The 25,677-nt window shown below is 48.0% G+C and overlaps 1 protein-coding gene and 1 long non-coding RNA gene across 2 annotated transcripts in view; both read right to left on the reverse strand.

Moving 5' to 3' along the window:
• LOC146193809 (phospholipid-transporting ATPase ABCA3-like) overlaps positions 1 to 25,677 on the reverse strand; it is a 92,538-nt gene that overhangs the window by 63,037 nt on the left and 3,824 nt on the right. Inside the window, exon 3 of the mRNA XM_084600611.1 lies at positions 24,933 to 25,106. Coding sequence (XP_084456737.1) covers positions 24,933 to 25,106 — 174 coding nt within the window. The remainder of the gene's footprint in view (positions 1 to 24,932; positions 25,107 to 25,677) is intronic.
• On the reverse strand, positions 21,420 to 24,436 carry LOC146193810 (uncharacterized). Its single transcript, XR_014706867.1, has 3 exons — positions 23,922 to 24,436; positions 23,679 to 23,839; positions 21,420 to 22,144 (listed from the first exon to the last, which is right to left on the reverse strand). It is a non-coding gene; the product is annotated as an uncharacterized LOC146193810 (long non-coding RNA).

Genomic DNA, 25,677 nt, shown 5'->3' on the forward strand with positions numbered 1-25,677 from the left:
CAGAGGCATCATATCGAGTTTGTGGTGATTCTGTCATGCGTTCATGAACTAATTTTAGGCCGGGGATTTTTGTCGTCGGCGTCTGCCTTATCTCCTGCCGCGACAGCCTCATTCACATTGCGGACACTAAGTTCGAACCCGAATCTGCCTCCTCCCCACTACCTGTGCTCACTGCCATTGACTACGTTTTGAGCCCTGGCAGTGCGCACCTCATCATTGCTAACCTGGATTATGGACTTGACGGGCGATGCTTTCGTGATGCGTACGAGTGTTCAGTGCCGCAAAAACTGCGCAACCAGGGTTGAAACAGGTGAGGCAGAAGGCAAGCGCTATGCCGTCGGAGGTCCACCGTGATACCAGCATCACGGTGGACCTCCGACGGCATAGTGCTTCCCTTCTGCCTCACCTGTTTTAACCCGTGGTTGCGCGGTTTTTGCGGCACTGAACACTCGTACCCAGCCTTTATTGTACAGAAAGGAGGAACGGTTGGCTTTAATTTTGAAGGAGATCCTATTTCTCTGGCCACCCTTTCTTGTGCTTCGCCACCATCTGATGCTCTACCTCAGCGACCTTCCTCGGCACTCTGGGTAACCATCAGCACTGACCTATCTTCTGAAGAGTCAGTGGCATTGCTTGCAGTCCTTTTGAAACACTGACTATTTTGATGTGTGTACATCAAATTTAGGCCATACATGTGTTACCTCCCACCGCATAGAGACTGAAAGATCAACCATTTTTAGGCGCCGCCATTATCGCATTTCCTCATCAGAACGCAAAATCATTGAGTACCAAGTTGCCGGCAGGATTGCGCGAAACATTATTCGGCCATAGAGCAGCCCCTGGTCCTCTCCTGTTGTTCTCGTCAGGAAAAGGGATGGTTCTGTGCGGTCCTGCATAAATTCATCATCATCATCATCATCATCATTATCATCATCATCAGCCTGATTATACCCACTGCAGGGCGAATGCCTCTCCCATATTTCTCCACTTAACCCGGTTCTGTGCTAGCTGCATCCACTTGACCCCTGCGAACTTCTTAATCTCATCCGCCCACCTAACTTTCTGCCGCCCCCTGCTACGCTTTCCTTCCCTTGGAATCCAGTTTGTTACCCTCAGCGACCATCGGTTATCCTCTCTTCGCACTACATGTCCTGCCCATGTCCATTTCTTCTTCTTAATTTCCCCTGGAATGTCGGTAACTTGAGTTATTTCTCTCACCCACTCTGCACGCTTTCTATCTCTTAATGTTACCCCTACCATTTTTCGTTCCATAGCCCTCTGGGTTGTCCTCAACTTAAGTAGAACTCTCTTGGTTAGCCTCCACGTTTCAGCCCCATAGGTGGGTACAGGCAAGATGCAACTGTTGTATACTTTCCTCTTGAGCGATACCGGTAAGCTGCTAGTCATAATCTGCGAGTGCTTGCCAAATGCGCTCCATCCCACACTTATTCTTCTTCATGCAAAAATTACCGGGCCCTTATTAAGGTAACCCGCAAAGATATTGTAACATAGATACACGTATGTATTTAGAGACAAACAACTTCATACCAGCAGCGCCCCGCACGAATCACGCACACTTCGTCGTTATCTACCTTCCACACTCGAGCACATAACTTCATCGTCGCCGTCCCGTTGCATAACTCCGGGCGGCGACATCACCGTCCCGGTGCTAAGTAGAGGACTTATCAGATGCATAGTACGGCTTGAGGCGAACTACGTGAACAACGTCGGTGGCATGGCGGATGGATGATGTCGGAGAATCAAGAGGGGCAACCTCATATGCCACGTCGGTCACCTGACGGAGCACACGGTAAGGGCCGTTGTACTGGCGAGGGAACTTCTCAGAGAGACTGACACGCCGAGAAGAGGACCAAACGAGAACGAGTTATTCTGAGGCATAGTGTACTGGGCGATGCCGGCGGTCGTAAACAGACTTCTCGTAGGTCTGTGAGGCGGTGAGACGGTTGCGGGCGATTTCGCGGGCCATAGTTGCATGGGTGATGGCGTCTCGTGCGTACTTCGTGGTCGACTCCAAGGATGGCGGAAGCAGTGTATCCAGTGGCAATCTAGGATGTCGACCAAATAGAAGATAGAAAGGCGAATAGCCTGTGGTGTCATGTCGCGACGAATTGTAAGCAAATTTTGCATAAGGCAAAGGAAATGTGCCAATCACGATGGTCGGGTGCGACATACATAGATAGCATGTCAGTGAGGGTCCTGTTCAGCCGCTCGGTAAGCCCGTTTGTTTGAGGATGGTATGCTGTAGTGAGCTTATGCTGCGTGGAGCAGGACCGGAGTATGTCGTAAACTGCCCGGGAGAAAAAGTAGCGGACGCGGTCCGTCCCCAATTGGCGAGGATCACCGTGGTGAAGGATGGCATTTTGAAGCAGGAAATCGGCGACATCGGTGGCGCAACTGGTTGGTAATGCACGCGTGATAACATATTGGGGGCCGTAGTCGGTCTCAAGAGCAATCCAGCGGTTGCCGGAACTGGACGCCCAAAAAGGTCTGAGGAGGTCTAGTCCGACATGATGGAAGGGTTCGAGGGGTACGTCGATAGGCTGCAGAAGACCAACAGGCAATGCGGATGAGCGCTTTCTGCGTTGACAGAGGTCGCAGGTGGCAGCCAGCTTCAACCTCTGCCAACGCAACGGCGAGCCCTACGGTATAGACCGGGTCAAAAGAAGCAGAATCGGACCCGATCATATGTTCGTGAAACACCGAGGTGACACGCGGGGGGCAGGTCATGTAGTTACCAGAGGACAGAGGAGAGTAAACGATGGGCAACGACGAGCAGGAGCGGAGATCCATCAGGGCGCAGGTTGCGGCGGTACAGGATGTCATTGGGAAGAACAAAGAGTTGAAGTGTAGGGTCTGAGGTGGCCCCGCTGAGGCGATCAATTAGTGGACGCAAGGAGGAGTATTACCGTTGCTCTGCCGCGATGTTAAGTAGAACAGAGATAGCGAACAAGCATGAACTGAAGTCACTGTGCAAGATCTGGAGGTTCCACAGCGTGACGAGACAGACAGTCGGCGCCTTGATGTAGATGCCCTGACTTGTAGACAACGGCGTAAGAACACTCTTGAAGGCGCAATGTCCAACGATCAAGCCGGCTTGTAGGGTCCTTCAGTTAAGAAAGGCAACAAAGAGTGTGGTGGACAGTAACAACCAAAAAGGGATGGTCAAACAGGTAGGGTCGAAAATTAGACACTGCCCAAACAAGGGCTAGGCACTTGCGCTCTGAAAATGAATAATTGCGCTCTGCAGTGGAAAGAAGGTGGCTCGCATATGCAATTACATGATCTTGACCTTGACCACGTTGGGCGAGCACGGCGCCGATACCATATCCGCTGGAGTCTGTGCGAACTTCTGTTGGAGCCGACGGGTCGAAATGGGCGAATACAAGTGGTGAAGTGAGCAAGTGAATCAGTGAAGAAAATGAGTTTTCTTGAGCAGAGCCCCAGGTAAAAGGGGTGTCCTTCTTAAGGAGGTCGGTGAGGGTGCGGGCGATAGCAGCAACATTTTTGAAGAAACGTCGGAAATGGAGCCGAAAAAGCTTCGCGCATGCGTAGAAGATCGAGGCAGAGGGAAGTCCTTGACAGCTTGAAGTTTATCCCATTACAATATTTACCTGCTACCACGCATCGACGACGCACTGGAATGTCATCAGGGAGCAGAGTATTTCTCAAGTCTCGACTTGCGCTCCGGATATTGGCAAATCCCTATGCATGAATCCGACAAGTACCAGACTGCATTTGCTACTGCCGATGGTATTCATGAATTTAATGTGATGCCTTTCGGCTTATGTTGCTCCAGCCACCTTCAAGTGCATGATTGACACAGCGCTTCGAGGAACGAAATAGAAGACGGGCTTGTCCTAGCTAGATATGTTATTATATTTACGTCGGTCTTCGCCCAGGACCTCTACCGTCTTACAGAAAATCTCACATGTCTGGCACGAGCTGGTCTCCAGCTCAACATTTAAAAAATGCCACTTCGTCAGCAAAACCATCAAAGTCCTCTGCCATGTCGTTACCAAGGCGGGCATACAGCCTAATCCCGACAAAATTGCAGCTGTAAATAATTTTCCTCACCCAAAACGCCATAAAGAACTGCGCAGCTTCCTCGGGTTAGCGTCGTCTTTTCGACGTTTTATCCGGAACTTTGTTTCTATTGCGGCTTCTTTACACAACCTCCTCAAGCCTGACGCGCTTTTCTTATGGTCCAATGAATGTGAACAGGCATTAAAATCCCTCAAGCAAGCATTAACTCCAGGTTCTGTGCTTTGACATTTTGATGAGACAGCTCCAACTGACGCCAGTGGACAAGGCAATATGGTGCCGTTCTTTTGCAACGCAACGCTGCGCCCGAAGAGCAGGTGGTGGCATACGCTAGCCATACTCTTACAGCAGCTGAGCGTATCTACAGATTCCGTAATGCTATAGTTACGCTCAGCTGCTGTGAAAGAACGGCTAGCGTGGAACGAGAATGCTTTGACATTGTTCAGTGTGTTCAAAACTTTCGGCCCTATTTGTATGGCCGCCATTTCACAATCGTCACCGATCAACATGCGCTCTGTTGGCTGTCGTCGTTAAAGAACTTATCCGGTCGGCTCGGCCGCTGGGTGATACGTTTACAAGAGTACACCTTCACCATCATGTACAAATCCGGCAGAAAACTGACGCCCTCTCTCGTTGCCCGCTGTCTTCTACTCCAACCAACTGCCCTGCGGCCCCTGCACTCTACCCCTCACGTTAGCCTTCTGGTGATCGTCTAGATGTTGCATCCATCGAGGTCGCTCCGCTGGATCGAGGCAGTAACTTTCCGTCATTGCAGCAGCCTGATCCTTACTGCAGCCCAATTGTCGCTCGCCTCCGTGGTCAATCACCAGCACCCAACAGTCGCTTGCGTCGTCAGCTCCGCCTTTTCCGGCTTCAACACGGAACACTACCACTCTATACCACACGACTTGTCGCCGATGGGTTCCAATTGTTCCTCGCTCTCTCCATCATCGAGTGTTAGAGCTAGGCTTACCATGATGATGCCACTGCCAGTAATTTAGGACACCACAAGACGTACGACTGTAAAAAGGCGCTACTTTTGGTCCGGGCTTTCTACCAGCGTCGCCAAATACATATCATCATTTGCGCCTCCCCAACATCGTAAGCGGGCAACAATTCTTCCTGCCGGCCCCCTGCAACCTCTTCCTTGCCCATCCGTGCTTTTCGATTCTCTCTCTATTGACTTATTCGGCCCCCTACCTTTTGCGGCCACCGGTCATCAATGGGTTGTAACCGCCATTGACCATCTGACGCGCTATGCTGAAACAGCCACTGTTTGCTCCGGTGCCGCCACTGAAGTTGCCGCATTTTTCCTGAGAGTGATCGTCTTGCGTCATGGTGCTCCTGATATTTTGATTAGCGACCGCGGGAAGACATTTCTTTCCCTAGTCCTGGCGGAAGTACTCCACGCTGCCAACACTGTTCACAAGACATCTTCTAGTTATCATCATCAGACAAATGGCCTCAACGAACGCTTTCAGCGCACCTTGTCCGATATGATATCCATGTACGTAAGTCCTGACTATAAGAACTGGGACACCGTTTTGCCTTTCGTTACCTATGCCTATAATTCCGCCGTTCAACGCACCACTGGCTACAGCCCATTCTTGTTAGTTTATGTCCGTCTACCAACAACTCTATTCGACACAACCTTCTTTTCTGCTCCGGCCCTCCCCCTCCTCCTCATCTGCATCGTTGGGCGATGAGTTTTCTACACGTATGGCCCATTACCGGCAAATTTCTCGCCGCAGTACTAAAGCCGCCTAGCAAGAAAGGAAGCACCGCTATGACTAGCACCACCGCACTGCCCTCTTCTAAGCAGATGAAGTGCTACTCTGGACGCCGATCCGCATGCCTGAATTGTGCGAGAAGTTCCTCCATCACTATATTGCTCCTTACATCATGCTCCAGCAAACATCTCCCGTGAACTACCGCGTTGTCCCATCGCATACCGTCGCCGATCGGCGTCGGCGCTCCACAGCGTTCCAGGTTGTGGCTAGAATAAAGACGTTTGTTCGAACGATGGCTTACTATATACAAGACTATATATATATATATATATATATATATATATATATATATATATATATATATATATATATATATATATGTATATTGTAAAGAAGTTCCAATTACGCCCACATATCGCTGAGAATGTAGGAGTGCATTGGCGGACTAGCTGTCTACAAGTTAAGCCCCTACCGCTCTGGTCTTGCTCGCCCCCAGTGCCCGCTACCAGTGCCTGCATCCCCGCTTAACACTTGGTGGAGGTTGCGGGGTAGCGGGATTTATATTCCATTTGGTGGTGGAGCCGCCACATTCCGACCTCAATGACCGTTCATGCTGCAATACTATCGGCCCCGCTCCCTCAGCCCCTTCTATTTCATGCGTCCGGCGTGCTTCGACCGCAGGACCCGCCGGTGTTCAGCGGTACCGACGATCAGGACGTGGAGGAGTGAGCATCCACAATAAGTGGGATGATGTTTTGAAGCTGAACAACGTTATCTTCTACTTGACACAAGTATTAAAGTTGTAGTTCACAAATCACGAGGCTGACATCCACACTTGGGTCTAGTTCAAGTCTCGCTTTGTGGATAGCTTCGATCGCTCTGCGGTCCGGAAGCTTCGCGCCGAACACCGTTTGAGCTAGTGGATGCAGCAGACAGAGAAACTTTCACTAGCTGCATCGAAGACATTTTAGATTTGTGCCATCGCGTAAATACAACGATGACTGAAGCCGAGCAGATTCGCCACATCTTGAGGGGCATCCTCGAAGGCGCATTCAATATTCTGTAAGGTTCCCACACTGTAAGTGAAGTTGTCACGGTGTGTCAAAGCTACGACGAATCGCGACTATGTGCGATGCTACTGTCGGCTGCACCCTTACTCAAGAAATCAAAGGCTTCGTACGGGTAGGGGTTGCACGGCAATTCTCACTAATTCCAAACGTACCGCAATCCCGCTCACACCTGGCTCCTGCCACACGCCAGGTTATTCAGGAACAACTTGCCGAAGCACTTATATCCCCTCAACAACCAACTCTTCATGTTTCTCCACTCACAGCTCCGCTCACTCATGCCGACGCTGTTCCGACGCCCGGACCCACTCCACTGTCTTATGCTGAGGTTTCCGCGAGAGCACCGCCTCCTACGCCTTTTGCATCGTACGGTTCGCCTCAGCGGGCATTTTTCACTCAGCGCCGTGCGCCACTTATTATACGTCCTTGGCGCACATCTGACAACCGGCAAGTTTGCTTTGTATGTGGTCTCCGAGGCCATGTAGCACGCCTCCGCCGCCGTCGCCCGGCCATGTAGGTTTTAGATCAGAGCCCGGTGACCTACGCGCAATAGCCACCGTCCCCTCCCTGTACGCCACCTCAGCCTTCGTCCCACTTTGACCGCTTTTTGCATGATAACCGCTCAATCTCTCACCGCCGTCGCTCGCCATCGCCGATGCGTCATGGTTCGAACTCGCCAATCCCGGAAAACCACTATACGCCGTTCCGCAGGCAAGTACTGCGCTTTTTTTGACCAGTGATAGTCGTGCTTCTCCGTGGAACAATTTAATCGAACTTAACATTGGAAATGTTTGTACCTTTGCGCTTGTAGATACTGGTGCTGCTGTGTCGGTTATTGACGTTAGACTGTACCGCTTGCTACGAAAAGTTGTTCTGCCGTATTCTGCGTTCTTTTGCGCACCGCCACTGCTCAGCACATCGAACCACTCGGTGCCTGCACGGCTCTAGTCACAATTCAGGACGTTGTCTACGTCATAAGTTTTATCGTTCTCAGTGACTGCTCTCATGACATTATTTTAGGGTGGGACTTCTGTCGCAATCGCAGCATAATTCATTGCGCTCGTGCAGAAGTAGAGCTTTCTCCGCTGCCCACCACCCCGACCGCCGCTAACTTTCTTGGGGAAGCCAAATATCACGTTGCGGGTGTTGCTGATATCCCGCCTTCATCTAATGCCATTGTGTTTTTAAACTGTACCTCTCTTTATGACTGTACAGTGCTCTTCACCCTATCTTTCTTTTTCGTCTCGCGACACTGTCTTCCCTCTGCGCCGTTCTAAGTGTATGAAGCTGCCGCACCAAACTAGCCCTTGCAAACGATTCATTCTCTCCACTCACGTTTCAACGTGGCGAGTGCGTTTAGTGTGCCGAGCCAGTTCGATCAGGACATTTTTTTATCGTTCCGCCGCTGCTTTCCATCTGTGCCGACACAATCTTCGACAGCGTCAGTGCCTTTAGCCCACCTCATTCCACGTCTCTTTTATCGCCTCTCACTGACTTTGACAAAGCCATAGACTGTTCTCTCGCTCCAGCTCAACACGCCAACCTCCTTGACTTGCTGAACCCATTCCGAGCTTCCTTTGAGATTCAGCAGCCTCTCTTGAGTTGGAAATCAAATGCTGCTCACCACATCTATACTGGTACGCATGCCCCACTACGTCAGCGTCCTTATCGTGTCTCAGCCTCAGAGCCCCACATTATTGATGAGCAAGTCCACGAGACGCCTACGAGAAGTGTCATTCAGCCTTCCAGTAACCCTTGGGCTTCCCTAATCGTTTTAGTCAAGAAGAAAAACGGGTCTATTCGATTCTCTGTGGACTACCGCCGCCTTTATGCAATCACGCGAAAGGACGCCTATCTGCTACCACGCATAGACGACGCGCTGGACACCCAGCATGGAGTGGAATTTCCCTCTTCAATCGATTTACGATCTGGCAAGTTGCAATGGCTGAGGACCATCGCCCCAAGACACCCGACGGGCTGTATGAGTTCAACGTCATGCCGTTTGGCGTGTGTAACGCGCCCGCCACCTTCGAACGAATATTGGACAATATTCTCCGCGGTCTGAAGTGGCAAACATGTCTCTGCTATTTGGATGATGTCGTATTTTCATCCGATTTCTCGACCCACCTAACTTGCCTTGAAACTGCCTTGCAGAGTCTTAGCGACGCCGGTCTACAGCTAAATCTGAAAAAGTGCCATTTCGCCGCTCGCCAACGCACTATTTCAGGGCATTCAGTGTCCAAGGATGGCATCCTTTCTGATCCACGTAAACTCCGCGCCATCGCTGAGTTCCCGAAGCCAGCATCTATCAAGCGACTACAGAGCTTTATAGGCTTGTGCTCTTATTTTAGGCGTTTCGTTCGGAAATTCGTGACCATCATTGCCCCTCTGACGCGACTTCTCGGTGCTCACAAACTTTCTGCCTGGTCACCGGCGTGCGATGTTGCTTTTAAAAAATTGGGCACTATACTTACCTAACTTACCTCCTACCGAAGTGCACAGCGATGCAAGCGATCGCCGGTCTCGGCGCTGTTCTTGCTCAACGAAAACCCGATTGTCAGGAATGCGTTGTGGAATACGCAAGTCGAACTTTGACCAAGGCCGAGACCAACTACTCGGTGACAGGAAAGGAATGCTTGGTCATTGTTTGGGCACTTCAGAAATTTCTGCCATACTAGTGTGAGTGCCCCTTCTATGTTGTTACGGACCACCACGCTTTGTGTTGGTTGTCTTCACTAAATTACTCCACCGGCCCTCTCGCCGACTATAAGAGTATGATATCCGAGTCATCCATCGCACAGGGCACATGCACTCCTACTCAGACGCTTTATGTCGCTCGCCGGTGCCGCCTGACGCTCCGTTGTCCCCTGCCTGCACCTCCGCCTTTTTTCCTTGTCCATCGATGACATGACATCGGAACAGCGCAAGGATCCGTGGCTAACATCACTAATCTATCTTCTTACAAACTCGTCCGTTTCGCCGGCTACTCGCGCCCTTCGTCGTCAAGCGCAGCATTTCGCGCTTCGTGAGCGTCTCCTCTATCGAGGCAAATATATGCAAGATGGCCTTAAGTGGTTGCTTGTCGTACCTCGCCAACGCAGTAGTGATATCTGCGCATCTTACCGCAACAATTCGCAGGGTGGCCATGTGAATGTATTTATGACTTATGAACTGTTACGACAACGCTTTTACTGTCGCGGTATGAATACCTTCGCCAGTAAGTATGTGCGTTCGTGAATCGATTCCTAGCGTCGCAAGCCTCCTCTTCATCAGCCGGCTCCATTACAGCATCTGCCGTGCCCATACCGACAGTCCGATCGTGTGTGTATAGATTTGTATGGACCTCTCGTGTACACACCTGCAAGAAATTGTTGGATCATCGTAGCCGTCGATCACCTTACTCGCTACGCGGAGACAGCAGTACTTCAGGATGCCACCAGATATAATATCGCGCCCTTTCTTCTTCATCATTTCATTCTGCGGCACGGGGCCTCCCGTGAAGTTCTGATTAAGGCAAATCTTTCTTATCCGAGGTTGTCGAAGCGCTCCTACGCGAATGTCAATCCATCCACCGGATAGCCAGTTCGTACCACCCTCAAACCAACGGCCTTACAGAGCGCTTCAATCGCACAATGGGTGACATGATGCCCAAGTACATAGCCTCCGATCACACACATTGGGACAAGATTCTGCCATTTATAACCGGTGCCTACAACACCACCGTTCAAGCAACTACCGGATTCTCGCCATTTTTTTCTTTTGTAGTGAACCTTCGTCTCCACTCGACACCATCCTTCCCTACCGTCCTGATATCTCAGTCTACATCGCTTTCAGCAGCTGTCAAGCACGCTGAAGAATGTCCAAAGCTGGCTCCTTCCCTACCGTCCTGATATCTCAGTCTACATCGCGTTCAGCAGCTGTCAAGCACGCTGAAGAATGTCCAAAGCTGGCTCGCTCGCTTACTTCGGACGAGCAAGCCCAAAAGAAAGCACACAGCGGCAGCAGCCGCTCTGTCCACCAAATCTCTCCTGGTGCTCACGTAGAGCTCTGGGTCCCATCGACGCCACCAGGTCTGACCAGACAATTTGCTGCCAAGTACCACGGACCCTATCTAGTGCTCCAACAGACTTCTCCCGTCAATTCCTAGCTAAACCGCTAGCCACTTCCAACGACCTTCGCCGCCGTGGGCGTGAGATTGTTCACGTTGACCGTTTGAAGCCTCGTTACTATCCCGCTATCCTTTCGTCTCCATGAGTCGCCGGTGTGGGTCCTCTTTTCTGCGGTTTCCAGATTGTAAAAAAGTTCCGATTATGCCCACATATCGCTGAAAAAGAGGAAGTGCATTGGTGGACTAGCTGTCTTCAAGTTAAGCCACCATCGCTCCGGTCTTGCTCGCTACCAGTGCCCGCTTCCAGTGCCAGCATACCCGCTTAACAATATATATATATATATATATATATATAGGATATATATATTGGATAGAGCCGGATATTGGATAGAGCCGGATAGAGCCATGTATGGACGGACAGCATGCTGAAGTGCTGCTGATGTCCCGGCAGCAGCAAGGACCCCGCGACGACTGGCGGTGTCATGCAAGGCGGCCGCCCGGTGGACAAACATGCAGAGGCTGTCCGTGTCCAGTGTGAACATAATCAATGCGTGGGTGTCATCGTGAAGCCCGTCGACGATGTACTGTTTAGCTGCGGACGTGGGCCACTCGATCTTGCAGGCATGAAGAAGACGGACCTTATCATAAATGTAAAGGGCAACGTCTTCACCTGGAGCCTGGCGCCGCGCTTTCATCGTCGTGAGTTTGGCGTCGTGCGCACTGGCCAGAGGCGTAAACGCAGAAAGGAGGGCAGAGGTCCAGGCCGACCAAGTGGTGTAGCGGCGGCCTTCGTACTGGTGCCAGGCGCGGGCGGCACCACGGAGATGGTCTTCCGCGATGGCGAGCGTGGTGGCTGGGGACCAGGCGGAACGCCGGGCAGCAGCGTCGACAAGTTCAACCCATGCTTCGGCGTCATCAGAAAATCCACGGAACTCCGGAAGTTGTACCGGTGGTACTGGGCACCCAGAGGACATCGAGACGCGGCCAAGCGCTGCGGTGAAAGTGGCGGTTACCTCCCGGAGGTTTGAGAGCACTTCGGGACGGAGGGCCGCCAGAGCCGAATCCGCCGAGGAGGCATGGACGCCGTTCTCTGGTGAAATAGGGGTCCCAGGCGCCGAATGAGCCGGATGTGTGACTGTCCGGCCGCTTCGAAGGAGGAGCGGCGGGTCGTGGAGGTCCGGGTCGGGCCTGACGTTCGTCGACTGCGCCATTGTGACGGAGAGCAAGCAGAAACACGGCCGCTCCTTGGAACGCCCTGCTTTATTCTATCTTCATCCTCTTCTGTTTCTCCGCTGCTGCACACTTCACTTCGTCGTCGGCTAAGCACATCACAGGCCGCCGCTACACAACTTGGTCGGCCTGGACCTCTGCCCTCCTAGCTGCGTTTACGCCTCTGGCCAGTGCGCACGACGCCAAACTCACGATGATGAGAGCGCGGCGCCAGGCTCCAGGTGAAGACGTTGCCCTTTACATTTATGAAAAGGTCCGTCTTCTTCAGGCCTGCAACATCGAGTGGCCCACGTCCGCAGCCAAACAATACATCGTCGACGGGCTTCACGATGCCACCCACGCATCGATTATGTCTACACTGGACACTGACAGCCTTTCCGTCTTTGTCTACCGAGCGGCCTCCTTGCACGACACCGCCAGTCGTCGCGGGATCCTTGCTGCCGCCGGGACATCTGCAGCAGCACCACAGCAACGCCGCGGTTGCTTTTCGTGCGGACAACAGGGCCACATGTACAAAGATTGTCCTCAAGCTGCCCGCCCAAGCATACAATTCCAGAACCACCCTCTTCCCTTCCTGCTGGTTCATGTTGACGGCATCGGCGAGTTGACCGCACTGGTTGACACCGGTGCTCAGCGAACGGCATTGCTTCAACGTCATGCACCGGGCCCGATGAGTCAATGGACCTCGTCTCCTCTGCAAGGCTTGGGGGGAAGCGCTGTTCCCGTCGGTGCAGTCGATATCTGCATCCGGACTGAGGCTGGCAGTAAGGTCCTGGTGGGCGTCCCGGTGTTTGCGGACATGCCGGCTTACCTCATCTTGGGCGCAGACTACCTCATGTCCGGGGACGTGGCTCTGTCCATCGAAAACGGTAATGTGCAGCTCCGCTCGTGCCGTACCGCCTCTAGCCTGCCCGTGGGCGAGCATCCTAAAAGTGAGGTTAACCGCATGCAACACCAACAAGAAGCGGTGCAACACCCAAAGAAAGCCTCTGTTTCCCGAGAGCGCATGAGTGGGACTGTGAAATGGTTTAACGTGGTAGGCGGCTATGGCTTCATCAACCGAACTGACACTGGCGAGGGCATTTTTGTCCACCGCACCGCGTTACAACACTCCCGTAAACTCCGCCGCATCCGGAAAGGGCAGGAAGTTGAATGTGAAGTAATTCCAGGGAAAAAAGGCCTCACTGCGGCCAATGTCAGTGTGCGAGATGGGAATACCGCGCAGGTTCGTCGGGAAGGTAGGAACCACACCTACCGGCATACTCAGGGAAGCTGTGCATGGCGCGGTGCTTCCGGTGGAAACGATGGCAGCAGCAAGAAGTATTGTGGTGAAGCTTCTTCAATTTTTGTCACCACTGCGGATGCCTCACGATGGCAGTACCAGATCAGGGAAAAGCATCGAATACCGCGCAAGGAGAGCAAGTCAACAGCAAATAACTGGCATTGGAGAAAAGTTCAGGAGCATGACTATAATCAAGGCCTCGGCAGAAGGCCCAAGCAGCAACTGCCCAAAGAGTCCCGCATAGAGAGCAACGCACCAATCGGTGAAGCAGACAATAAGCAAAGATTATTGGTGCGAATATCATCATGGCTACACAGGAGGACAGCGCCCAAGAAAAACGCCATGTGCAGCAGATTAGATGTCTGCGATGCCGTGGTGCTCTATTTAGGGACGAGCGCAGTCGTGGCCGAGTGTAATGTACTAGGCGACGACGAAGTGAGCAGTGCAGGAGAAAAGGAGACGACGATGAAGAGAGAATAAAGCTGGGCGTTCGAAAGAACGGCCGCGTCCCTGCTTGTTCTCCTTCACAATATATATATATATATATATATATATATATATATATATATATATATATATATATATATATATATATATATATATATCGATCTCCTGAAAGAGAAATATATATATATATATATATATATATATATATATATATATATATATATATATATATTTCTCTTTCAGGAGATCGATCATCACATAAAACTAAAGGGTAAATAGAAATCAATTCAAAGAAGCTGATTGTAATCTGGATATATACGTAATACGGTCCTATGTGTCGCACCTCTGCTGGCAATTTACATAAAACAGAGAACTAGCACTGATTAAAATGCCACAGTTTCTTAAACCCGCGGAAGAAAATACAGATGAATGACACTACTTGCTTAGAAATATTACTGCAATATCCCAGCGTGAATATTTCTGTTCAGTTATAAGGGTGGTTTTTTCAGGGAGTCCAAAGCCAGGGGTATTACAGTAAGGGGTAGGCATGATTCTAAATACATGGTGCATGATAGCTGTACTTCTTGGGAAATAGAACTAACGAAAATTCAAATGATAAAAATGTTTCAAGGCGCCACTATGCAGATGTATAGCATAAAACAAAAGCGTCGAAACGCAGATCCTTTCTTTCGCATTACAGTTCGTGGAATATATTTCAAAATTTTTTTTTATGATAGATTTGTTACAAAACAATTATTTTTCCTTAATGCTCACATTACTCCGCGACAAAAGCTATACGAGGGAAGCAGTAGTGGAGTACTCCATAATATTCCACCACCTGGAATTCATTACAGCGGACTGATATCGGACAGTATACGGGCTCCTTGATTTTGGCCTCAACCGTACATAAGCCGCTGCGGCAGAGATTTTATCCCGGGTCATTGGATTCTGCATTCCATCAACGTCGCCACTGATGCTCTGATGTGGGGCGGACAAAACTATGACTCATGTTTATTGATATCCCGTCATTGTTAAATATCGCAGCCTAAAACCCAAGCACTGTATAAATAATATGATAAATTCTGCGGAAGCGCCTTCTTAAGTGCGTGTCGAGCGACTTCGCAATATAGCAGCTGCGAAAGGAATAAAAAGCATATTGGGTGATATGCAGTGCAGAAACGCACGGCTTGTGAAATATTCTTTTCACAATAGGGTACGTTAACGTTTACAGCAGCGCATTCAAACTAAAACGCTACACTGACAGTGGGAAGCAGGCCTCTATGAAACAGCTCCCAGACGATCAACCTAAGTTCACACAACAAACATGCCCGCAAAACAGCGCGAACACCGTCTTACTAATACGAGAATCTCGACCATCTCTGGGAAACTTTCATGGTTCTATAATAAATATTTCAATTCAGTCTTGCACGCACATCTCATATATTAGCTGTACTTTACCCCTTACTACATTTCGCAGCTAGTCTTTTCTCAAATCACCCCTCCGCGTGCTGATCGTCCAGAGAGTACATGAGATATCTAACACTACTCCTTATTTAGCTCACCTTTTCGCACCACTTTCAAAGCCCTCTATTTACGCAGAACCTTTCTTGGCTTATGCCCTGCGGAAATGTTCTCTAGACTGACATATAAAAAAAAGGCTTTCCAGCAGGTAACAAACCGCTATCACATCCATCTTCCGCCATGGGCGCAAACCACTATGCTGCAACGGGGCCGTGATAGTCGCGCCCTGAATCTCTTTGTCTACCGTATGGATTGTAATAGCAATGACAACTACAATGCAATAGTGATATTGATTATAGTGATGGTAAGAACGCTGCAATAATTGAATATGGTGTCAGTACCGACCACGATCTTGGTACATTTAGCGGATGATTATGATGATTATGATCCTACGAATGATAATTACTATTATGTTAGTGAAAACAGTCTTGTAATTTGGCTTTCCCCATTACCTCTCCTAACAGATTTAAGCGCACTCCCATATGAAAAAGTGACAATGTAGGCGGCATCTGATTTAACACTGCGAAAAAATTAGGCTTCGCAAGCGTTACGGGGAGCGCGAAAGAGCGCTCCAGTGCTCGTTGTAATGTCAGCTCAGCTTCTGAAGAACTGAAGAATGAACACGATGACTGTGAACGGCAGCCTTCGGTAATACCTCGCCTTGGGGTAAGCGCGCCGCCTACTTATCACTCCTCTGGCGTTGTTTTGTTATGCTCCTGATGTGGAATCATCTGTTCTACTGTCAACAGTCGATATACTTCTACCTTAAAGGGGTCGTGAAACGAAAATGTAGCAGCCCAGTTGCAATTTTCCTTGCTTCAGTAAACATTAGGCATGCCGATTCCAAAATATCTCGTCGAAATATTGCTTCTGCATTTAATAATACCATTCTGAAAGCGCAGCATTTTTGCGTTTCTGAAGCGACCATGCGACCCTGTAGGCCGGAATTAGAAGTACTCGCCTACGTCATATTTAGCCGTTTAGAAACTCAGATGTAATCATTATTTCCCATACAATAATAGGTTGCTGTTAAAGTTAGCAAATAAAAATATATTACATCAATTATTCGCTCACGCAAACGCATTTCTTCAACAATACTGTCACGTGACGCGCGGTCGGCGGCGGCGGCGGAGCAGGACGGGTGGTAAAGCTCACTTTGCGGGTGGTGTCTGCTTCTCGCTGCGCTCTGGAACAGAGCGGGAGGTGACGCTCAAGTTCAGATTTTCGGTAACGACGGCTATACCTCGCTCCGCCGGGTACTCCAAATGACAATGGTTCCAATCTAATTTGTTGTTGTTATTTTCTTTTTCTTTTTTTGTGAACATTCGTGATGGAGCACAACGTCTTGAGCAGTCTCATACCACCGGTACAACTTGGTTGTGCGGCCGCTGCTGTAATTTTTTTTTATTATTATTATTCTTGGCGTCATTAAAGATACGATCTAAATACGGTTCCAGGTCAAAGAAATCGACAAGTGTGTTCAATCCGAGTGGTGGGTGGAGTGTTTCAGGAGCGGGCGCCGCGGCGCGTACTCGTAATATTAGTTGCTCGCCTCCGCGCTGCATCACTAAGAATAGCGTGTCGAGCTTCGCTTCCTTTATTTCGGCCGGATGACCTAACTATGGCACTACACGGAAAGCCGGAAACCGAACAAAAAAAAAAAAGGTTGCTACAATGCACTTGGGTGGCCCTTCCACCCTACGCGTTGTCGCAGCTTTGCTCCCCCACCTTCCCGACGCCTCTTTCGTAATCTTTCTAAAAATACGTCTACAGTGCTCAGACTTCGCCTATTTTTCCTGACAACGTTAGGTTCTGGGTTTAGGCGTGTTGTGCGGGTTTGAGTGCTCGCTATGCCAACCGTGTGCGTCGCGAGATTGCAGCACGGCTTCTCCGAGTGGAAGTAACGTTCGCTTTCACAAGTTTTGGCACACCGATTGGGTTCATATGTGTTCGTACTACTTTCTACTGGAAGTCCTAAATGAACCTCGGCGTCATTCGAAGCCTCGGCATGGACCGGAAACGAAGAAAGCTCACCTCAAACGATGCGTCGTACCGACGCAAAACCGCTGGCCCAGTGCATTGGCAAAAAAAAAGTGTAGGTCGCGTGATAAAGGCAGTAAACGTAGTTGCGATTTGTAGCCTTACAGATATGTTTATTTGAGAACTACTCGACTCGCAGAAGCCACCAGTTCTATTTGATTGTTTCCTGCCAGACTGCCCTCATAGCAGTAATATGCGCATTTTGGATTTTTTTTTTATTTTGAACGATACCGTGAGGCCAGCACAACAGGTGCCCCTACCATATCGTACCACCCAGAACAGGCCCCAATTGGTTCCACTTCGATCACGTTCTTTCCACAGCACTCATCTAGTCCCATAGAACCTGATGAAGACTCCAAAGAGGAGGATCATGTTGAGCAGAGCTCAGAATCCTTCACATCATTTAAAAGACATTTCTAGGGTAAAAATTGTTCACCTCAAAAGCTCATACGCCCCATGTCCTTGCATTACGATGGTGTGATTACCAGATCAACCATCCAGGAGAAATGCATTCACGCAAGTGTTATTGATTGGAAAGGCGGATAGATTGGCTTAAAAGTTTAATATCTGACCTGCTACAGAAAGAGAAGAACAAAGAGGGTCGTGACTTGATTAAAATATATACAGAATCCTTCACATCATTTAAAAGACATTTCTAGGGTAAAAATTGTTCACCTCACAAGCTCATACGCCCCATGTCCTTGCATTACGATGGTGTGATTACCAGATCAACCATCCAGGAGAAATGCATTCACGCAAGTGTTATTGATTGGAAAGGCGGATAGATTGGCTTAAAAGTTTAATATCTGACCTGCTACAGAAAGAGAAAAACAAAGAGGGTCATGACTTGATTAAAATATATACAGGAATAGTAACTTGCACCACAGTCACGAGTCTGTGTCATGCAAGAAGCAGCAGAAAGCCTGCACTGCCTGTAGAGCTTTCCATTTCTGGCCAACCGGCCAATAAGTCCTCTGAGAGAGGCCTGTTGCCAAAACACTTCAAAGAAGTAACTCGAGTTATTGTTTTGCACGCATATACTGGGACACACCAATAGTACACGCTCCAGAGTCTCCGTAATGTCACGTGTGGAACATTCTGGGCAGTCCGCCTGTCCAATTAAGTATAAATATTTGTGTGTGAAACCACATTTAGATGCAGTCTATGGAGAAAGCATGCATAATGGCATATAATTGGCAAGTGGGTATGGATCCACTAAAGCACTACCTTGTGGCCTTGAGCACAAGTAGATATAAGGAACTCAGTGATGTGTAGTGCCAAAGGCTGGTAAGGGTGTGGTGTTGAAAACTTCCAAAAATTTGTAATGCAGGCTTTGAAACTGTGAATTCACACCACTTCTAAAGTGGTTTCCCACAGATGTGGAAAGCCTCTTACCAAGGGGCCACAAGCTCAGCAGAGGTTTGTGGAGAATTATGCCCTTAAAAAAAAGATGAGTCATGTTCTGAGCGGCATCACCACAATTGTAGGCGACTGTTGCGGTGATACAGATCTGTGTATACATGGATAGAGTTGTAATATTCTCACTAGATATATGTCAGATTAAGTTGCTTGAATCTACTAATTGATATCTTGGATTTCTCCAGTATCCCGAGAACATGCAAACGCACCAAAGGTTGAGTCATTACACACAGAGGTTGGGTGGGGTGGTATGGGAAGTCGTAGCGTGATAGCATTTGTAATTAATGGCAGCGGAGTGTACGTGAAAAACTGCTGTTCAGCTGCTCATCATCAGTGGGTGGCAATGGTGTTGTGCAAGTAGTCGTAAATACACACAAAGTGGTTCGTGTGACAATTATGTAGATATTGGGCAGGCACGTGACATTCTGAAGTAACAGCACAAAACGTGGATGGGAGCACAAGACGAGAAGACGACACAATGTCTCATCTTCTTCTCGTCTTGTGCTCCCGTCCACATTTTGCGCTGTTACCTCAGGATGGAAAACCAACGAGCCCAACCTGCTATTCTGGCTAACATGCCATTGTTTGAGGTGCATTGTGGCAGCCAAGGTTTATCCCAAGCACCTGCACTTCTATGTACATGTTAAAGAGTACTGGGAGTGGTGCTCATATGGGTGTGTACCATTTTCCTGGCTCGGGCAATCAGATTGCAGGCGGGCTAGCACACACAGCCCAAAGCACATGTAGTAGAAGTTTGGACTGTCGAACCGCAAAGTCTTCAGTTCAATTCCTTTCCTTATATTTTTCAATTTGTATGAGTATCATACAGTCTGTGCTTGTATGGTTAAATTGCGAGGGTGTACATATCACCTGCGCTCCTGACCAACCTCACTCTGCATAAGTATTCAGCAAGCAGTTTTCGTTCCATCAAAAGGCTTTCACAATATTCAGCGACACAAGCAGCTACTCAGACAGCATCAGTGTAGCATTCTTGGAGCTTCGCAAATCTGTGGTTACATTGTTTACTAGCAAAACATGCACGGTATGTAGATATGTGTACTAGGACGCATAAGATGCCGTGACAATGTGGACTGCCCTTACGTCTACAGCTGCCCTTTAATCCTGTTACATTCTAGCCTGCAGTGAATTCAGCAGCAAGGTTTCACAATTAAATCATCCCAACTTTATATTTCTAGACTTGACCCCAGCACCGACAAAGCTCATTGTATTACCAGCATTTTGGTGGCATATTCAACCAGCAGGCCAATTAACTCAACGTCATGCAGGTTCTAGTGCAGATGTTTTCATGCAAACTACGGGTATCATCAACGAAGGAGGCTTTACTATACATACCTTTTCAGCACGCTGTTTTACGACTGGTTAAAGTCTGGTACATTTCAAAGTATAAGGCACATATTATTGTATGCATGTCTACTGATTGCAGATTATGCTGGCTTGCTTCTGAATGAGACTGCAAAATGCTGAAAACAGTGGCCACCTTTCAAAGCAGCTTTTGCAGAAAACGGTTTGATTTTTCTATTCCCCATGAGCCACTATTTTTCGAGGTCGTGTAAAGGTGAACGCGGCAACTAGAAAATCTAGGTTTGTCAGTGCCACAAGGACCACCACTTTGTAGTACATTTGGGCATTATATAATGTTACCAAGTGAGTGTTAGAGACATGTTGCTTTCAAAATAATTTATTGGTTGGCCGCAGGTTCATCAATGCATACAAAATTTTTAGGCTAGAAGGAAGTTGACCTAGAGCAAGACATCTTTTATTCACGCTTCTTTGCTGTCTTCCTCTCTCCTAAATATACAAATGTGTATATACAGCTTCACAATCATGATGTGTTGAGGTCAGTGCTAAATAAAAAAAAAATGCATCCGACAAAGGTATAGTTAGAGATTGAGTACACAAAATTCATTCTAAGTGAGCCTATATATGTCTTGTAGATTCCAAGGGAAGGCAAGTATAGCAGGGGGCAGCAGAAACTCAGGCAGGCAGATAAAAAGTTTGCGGGGATCAGATGGATGCAGCTGACAGAGGATCGGGTTATTTGGATAGATATGGGAGAGACATCTATACAAGCAGGTATATACACAACTGCACAATTATGATGCATTTGCAGTCAGTGCTAAAAAAAATTCCACCCGTTAAAGGTATAGGTGGGGAGTGAGCACACAAAATTCATTCTAAGTGAGCCTATATATGTCTTGTAGATTCCAGGGGAAGGCAAGCGTAGCAGGGGGCGGCAGAAATTCGGGCAGACAGATGAGATTAGGAAGTCTGCGGGGATCATATGGATGCAGCTGATGTATCTGCGGTCAGTTCCAAAAGAAGAAAAATTCTACCCGTCAAAGGTAAAGGAAGGGAGTGAGTACACAAAATTCATTCTAAGTGAGCCTATATATGTCTTTTAGATTCCAAGGGAAGGCAAGTTTAGCAGGGGGCGGCAGAAACTCGGGCAAGCAGATGAAATTAGGAAGTTTGCGAGAATCATGCATCTGGCACAGGATCGGGTTATTCGGATGGATATGGGAGAAGCATTTGCCCAGCAGTGGGTGCAGTCAGGCTAGTGATATCAACAAGACTAACAAATGGATGAGTTGGTACTGATTCATCTTAAAACCAGCCAGAAGACGAAACACGTGAGAGGAGCACAAGACAAAGTTTGACTAACAACTGAAATGTTACTGAAGGAAAGAGGCAAAAGAAGATTCGCACAGAAATGCACGTGCACGAAAAACCCCCAAAGCAGTGAAAGCGTGGAAAGCAGAAAGGGTCTAAAAAATCAAAATCTAAAAAAAGCAAATTCCATATGGTCAAGAACCACTCGTTACAAAAGGGAAGCCACAGATCCAAGTCCAAAGGCACACTATACTGCAAAGGCTAAGGACGTATGTGTGGCTAAGAAATCGGTCAACAGTCTTTTGGGGCCTTTTTTACATGTGCATCTCTGTGCAAGTCTTCTTTTGCCTCTATCCTTTAGTAAAATTCCAGTTATTAGTCCAGCTGTCCTGCAATTCTCTCTTCTCATATTTTCCGGCTTGTTTCAGAATGAATAAGGTGATGACTCTACAAACCTTGCACAAACTGGAAACCAGTGTAACTGTCAGATGGAAACCTTTCTCTTATTTGGCTTGCATTACAAATAGGGAGGACTTTACTGTGATGTCTGCCGAGGCATCCCCAAAGCCAGTGCGCAAGCTGGCTGTAGCAGATGTAGTGGTGCCTCCTGTTGACAAGAGAAAAAGCAATATTCACTTTTCAGCATAGCAAAATGAAAATATGATTTAGGTCTTTTACAAATTTGAAAGTTATTCATGCATCTGTACAATTAATTCCCGTCTAACAGAAGCTGTACAGTGTAACTTTCACTATCAATTTATTCTCCCTGGAAGTATGGCAAACTTTGAATTCTGCTGCAGGTGATTGAGAGAGAATGAGACCCACCCAATATTAGAACTCCAGTGCAATCACAATTTGCTACTGCAGCAAAATAATGCCTGAAGGCAATGCAGCTTTTGACTGACAAAACCTGGTAGTCGTCTTACACCCTCTATACTAGTGTTGTGGCCGATGTCAATGTCCACGCTGATATCATCCGCATAGCACGAAGATGTTAAGTATGCGACTTATGCATTAAGCAGCTCTGTGCATGGAGTCATTCTATTCGAAGGAGCCATAAACTACAAGTGCACTTCTGTCAACAGCTCTCAGTTGTTTTCCCACAACACGGCACGTGCCAAACTTTCTGCAAGTGCCGCAAAACTACTCTATAACTTCATTTGCTAACTGTAAAATTTCCAACACTTACTCAAACTGTGGAAGTTTCGGTGTACTGGCCTTTGGGAGAACGTCTTTCTTTTTTTTTTTTTTTGGTTGTTACATTTCAGCACATGTAAAATGTCAGTGTCAAAGCATTTTGGAGAGGTTTACTGTGTGCAGGTGTTGATGATGGTATCAGTGAAGTCAATTTTTTTAATTATATTTGCACACTATACAACACTCACCTAATGCAAGTGGGTAAAAAAAAACTAGCAAATAAAACTTTGAGTGCTGGTATGGTGATTGTTCTGGCAGCAAGTGGGGACAGGCTATAACAAGAGTTGTCAGGCTAGTTAGTGATCGTCTGCAGAAGCCAGTCCTGCTCTGTGTGTTTTTCTTTTCTGTGTCGTTTTTTAGTGCATTTTCCCACGGCTTCCGCAGGAGACAGGCTACTTCACTGCATGCAATTTCACTTAGCACAGAGTCCTCCGAAATGAGATTGCTTTTGTACTTATTTACTGCATTTCTTGTGGCATTCCTTATGTATTTATGTTTTGAAGTGCTGCACTTGCTGAAGGTCATACCTGGCTAATAAAACAAGCAAATGTGTCCGGACAGCGTCCCCCCCCCCCTCGTTACTTCACATCAGTGTGCATGCCCTTTCCATTTAGCAAGTTCACACTATCAGATGATGCGTGTTTTCTCATTTACTCGTGCATGGAATTAAGCAAACCAGTAATTTGCATGGTGAAACGTCGTGCTCATGCGCTTCTACGAAAACAAGAAAAATATGAAAACCAGCGATGTGTTCGCGCTAACGTGGCGCAATATCAACACTGTAGACCGTGTAGATGATCGCAGGTAAGTAACGTTAAAGGGGAAGCTTTATTTTATTAACACTGCCTTCCGCAATAGATTTCATTACAGCATTTCTTGCTCGAGAAAATGAAAAACAGGTGCCGCTTGTTCAAGTTATGTCGCCTTTCGCTCAAGGTTCTTACCTTGTGTTCTCGACTAGCAGTCCATGATCAAGAAGCATTTGGAGTAAATGCGGATGATCTGTAACACCCAGACGGCTGCTTCAACTACGTAGTCGCCGCCGGGATCTCGCCAGATGCTCTCAAGAGCAGTCGGCATCGGCACGCACCGCCCGCAGCTGCACCTGTTCGAAAGCTTCGGTTAGCGATTGCGCACTCTCGCAACGGTCAAACGTAGGCTAGGCTGCAAGACTCGGACATACATACCAATGCGTAGTTCCGAAACGGCTGGGATCGGGAGGCTGATGGTCGGGGCTTCTGCAAGCCGGAGTTGTGCCGCGGTTACCGCGGCCTCTCGACACAAGTGTTACTGTACCGGTCGCTCGCAGGATCCATCTTCGCCGACCTGGCACCCGAAAAGTTGCGTCGGCGTAAGGCTCAAAGCCCACGATGTAACCATGTTTTAACAGTAGCGACTATATTCTAGTTCACTATAGCAGCACAGCGACGCTGGAACCCACGGAGGAACCTAGGCGTCGGCCATATTAAAAAACCCTGTGCGAACGTAGAGTAGGGCACAATTAGAACCTCTAAAATACACCGAGCTTGGTCAACTTTGGCTCAGTAGGCTCCGGCAACGGGAGCTTCTCATTGGCTTAGCGCTATGACGTACCTGTTGAGTTGAGGAGGACGCGCGCTAGGAAACCGAAATTCTGTTTTTGTCGCTATTAAATCAACGCGGGCGAAGAAACGAATCGAGGTATATTATATGATGCAGGACAAGGATTCCATTTAACTAAGCCGTGCAAAATTTCCGGAAAACGTTTCACGACCCCTTTAAAGCAAATGCCCACCCAACTTCAAATCTTCCGATATAAACATTTTGTTGAGTCAGCTACGTGTACTGTTCAAACTCGACCAGCAAGTGCACCTCGCACCCTCGCCACACATTCATGTGTTTATTCATAGAACATATTGAATGCTTTAGAGAGCACCTACACGTTATAAGCTCTTTGGCTGACATGCTGTAGCTAACGTCATTGCCTGCTAATATATGTCCAATACGGCTATTTTAGTCAATCATAATAACTGTGGAGTTGATTTCAAGGCCCCATTTTTTCTAAAACTTGCACGTGTCTCCCAGCAAGCGACAGAAAACACTAGTTTTATTAATGGTCACAGGTGTCAGGACACAGATAGGCCGGCGCTGCAGCATTCGATTTCCGCAAATAAATATAATGATATAGAAATCTGCAGAAACCCCAGCATTCTACTAACTTGTGTGAAGTGAGCAGGAAAGACGTCTTGGAGCGCTTCTTTATGGCTGCTACACCGCGGAAGATCTTGTTGCGAGACACTACGTCCACGCCGGCGTAAGGTTCATCAAGGAACACGAGTGGCTGCAAGCCTAGCAATGCCGCTCCGATGGCAAGCTTCCTCTGATTTCCTCCGCTGCAAAGAAGCCAGCGGACTCATCGAGCAGTTGGTCACATCAGTAGTGCATTATTTTTAGATGGAATGAATGCTTCTGCCTACTGCTATGAAAGAAAGTTACTTCTGCACGTTGGCTTTCTAGAACCGTATAGCACTTTGTTCTTGACAATTAATCCTATCTAATTTCATACAGGAACCGAACTAGTTACCAGTGCAATAGCGAGTGTCATTTCTGAGACAGCACAAGCAATTCGATTCCAAAATTGTCATCCCATTTTAAAATTTCGTTACATTCCTAAAGAAAGATAAACAGATGACTGCATCACGCGCAAATTATTTATGCACTGCTTACAATTTTCAGTTCATTCCTAGGTAATTTGTAATAAAGTCCACTTTTTATACGAGACTCTAAGTAGTTGAGTATATACGCAAAAAGGTTTACGGGATGTGATTTTCAGATTCACAGCGATGGCTCAAACACCGCGCAGGTCTACCTAGAAGGTTTTTTTCCCTAGGGAGTGAATCACGACTGTCTTTTTTGACTGTTTTAGTTCTTTCGCATCGTTTGCCGGATTTAGTTGGATGAATC

This window comes from Amblyomma maculatum, chromosome 4 (genome assembly GCF_055883805.1).
Source record: "Amblyomma maculatum isolate TAMU_Amacu chromosome 4, ASM5588380v1, whole genome shotgun sequence".
NCBI classification, from domain to species: Eukaryota; Metazoa; Arthropoda; class Arachnida; order Ixodida; family Ixodidae; genus Amblyomma; species Amblyomma maculatum.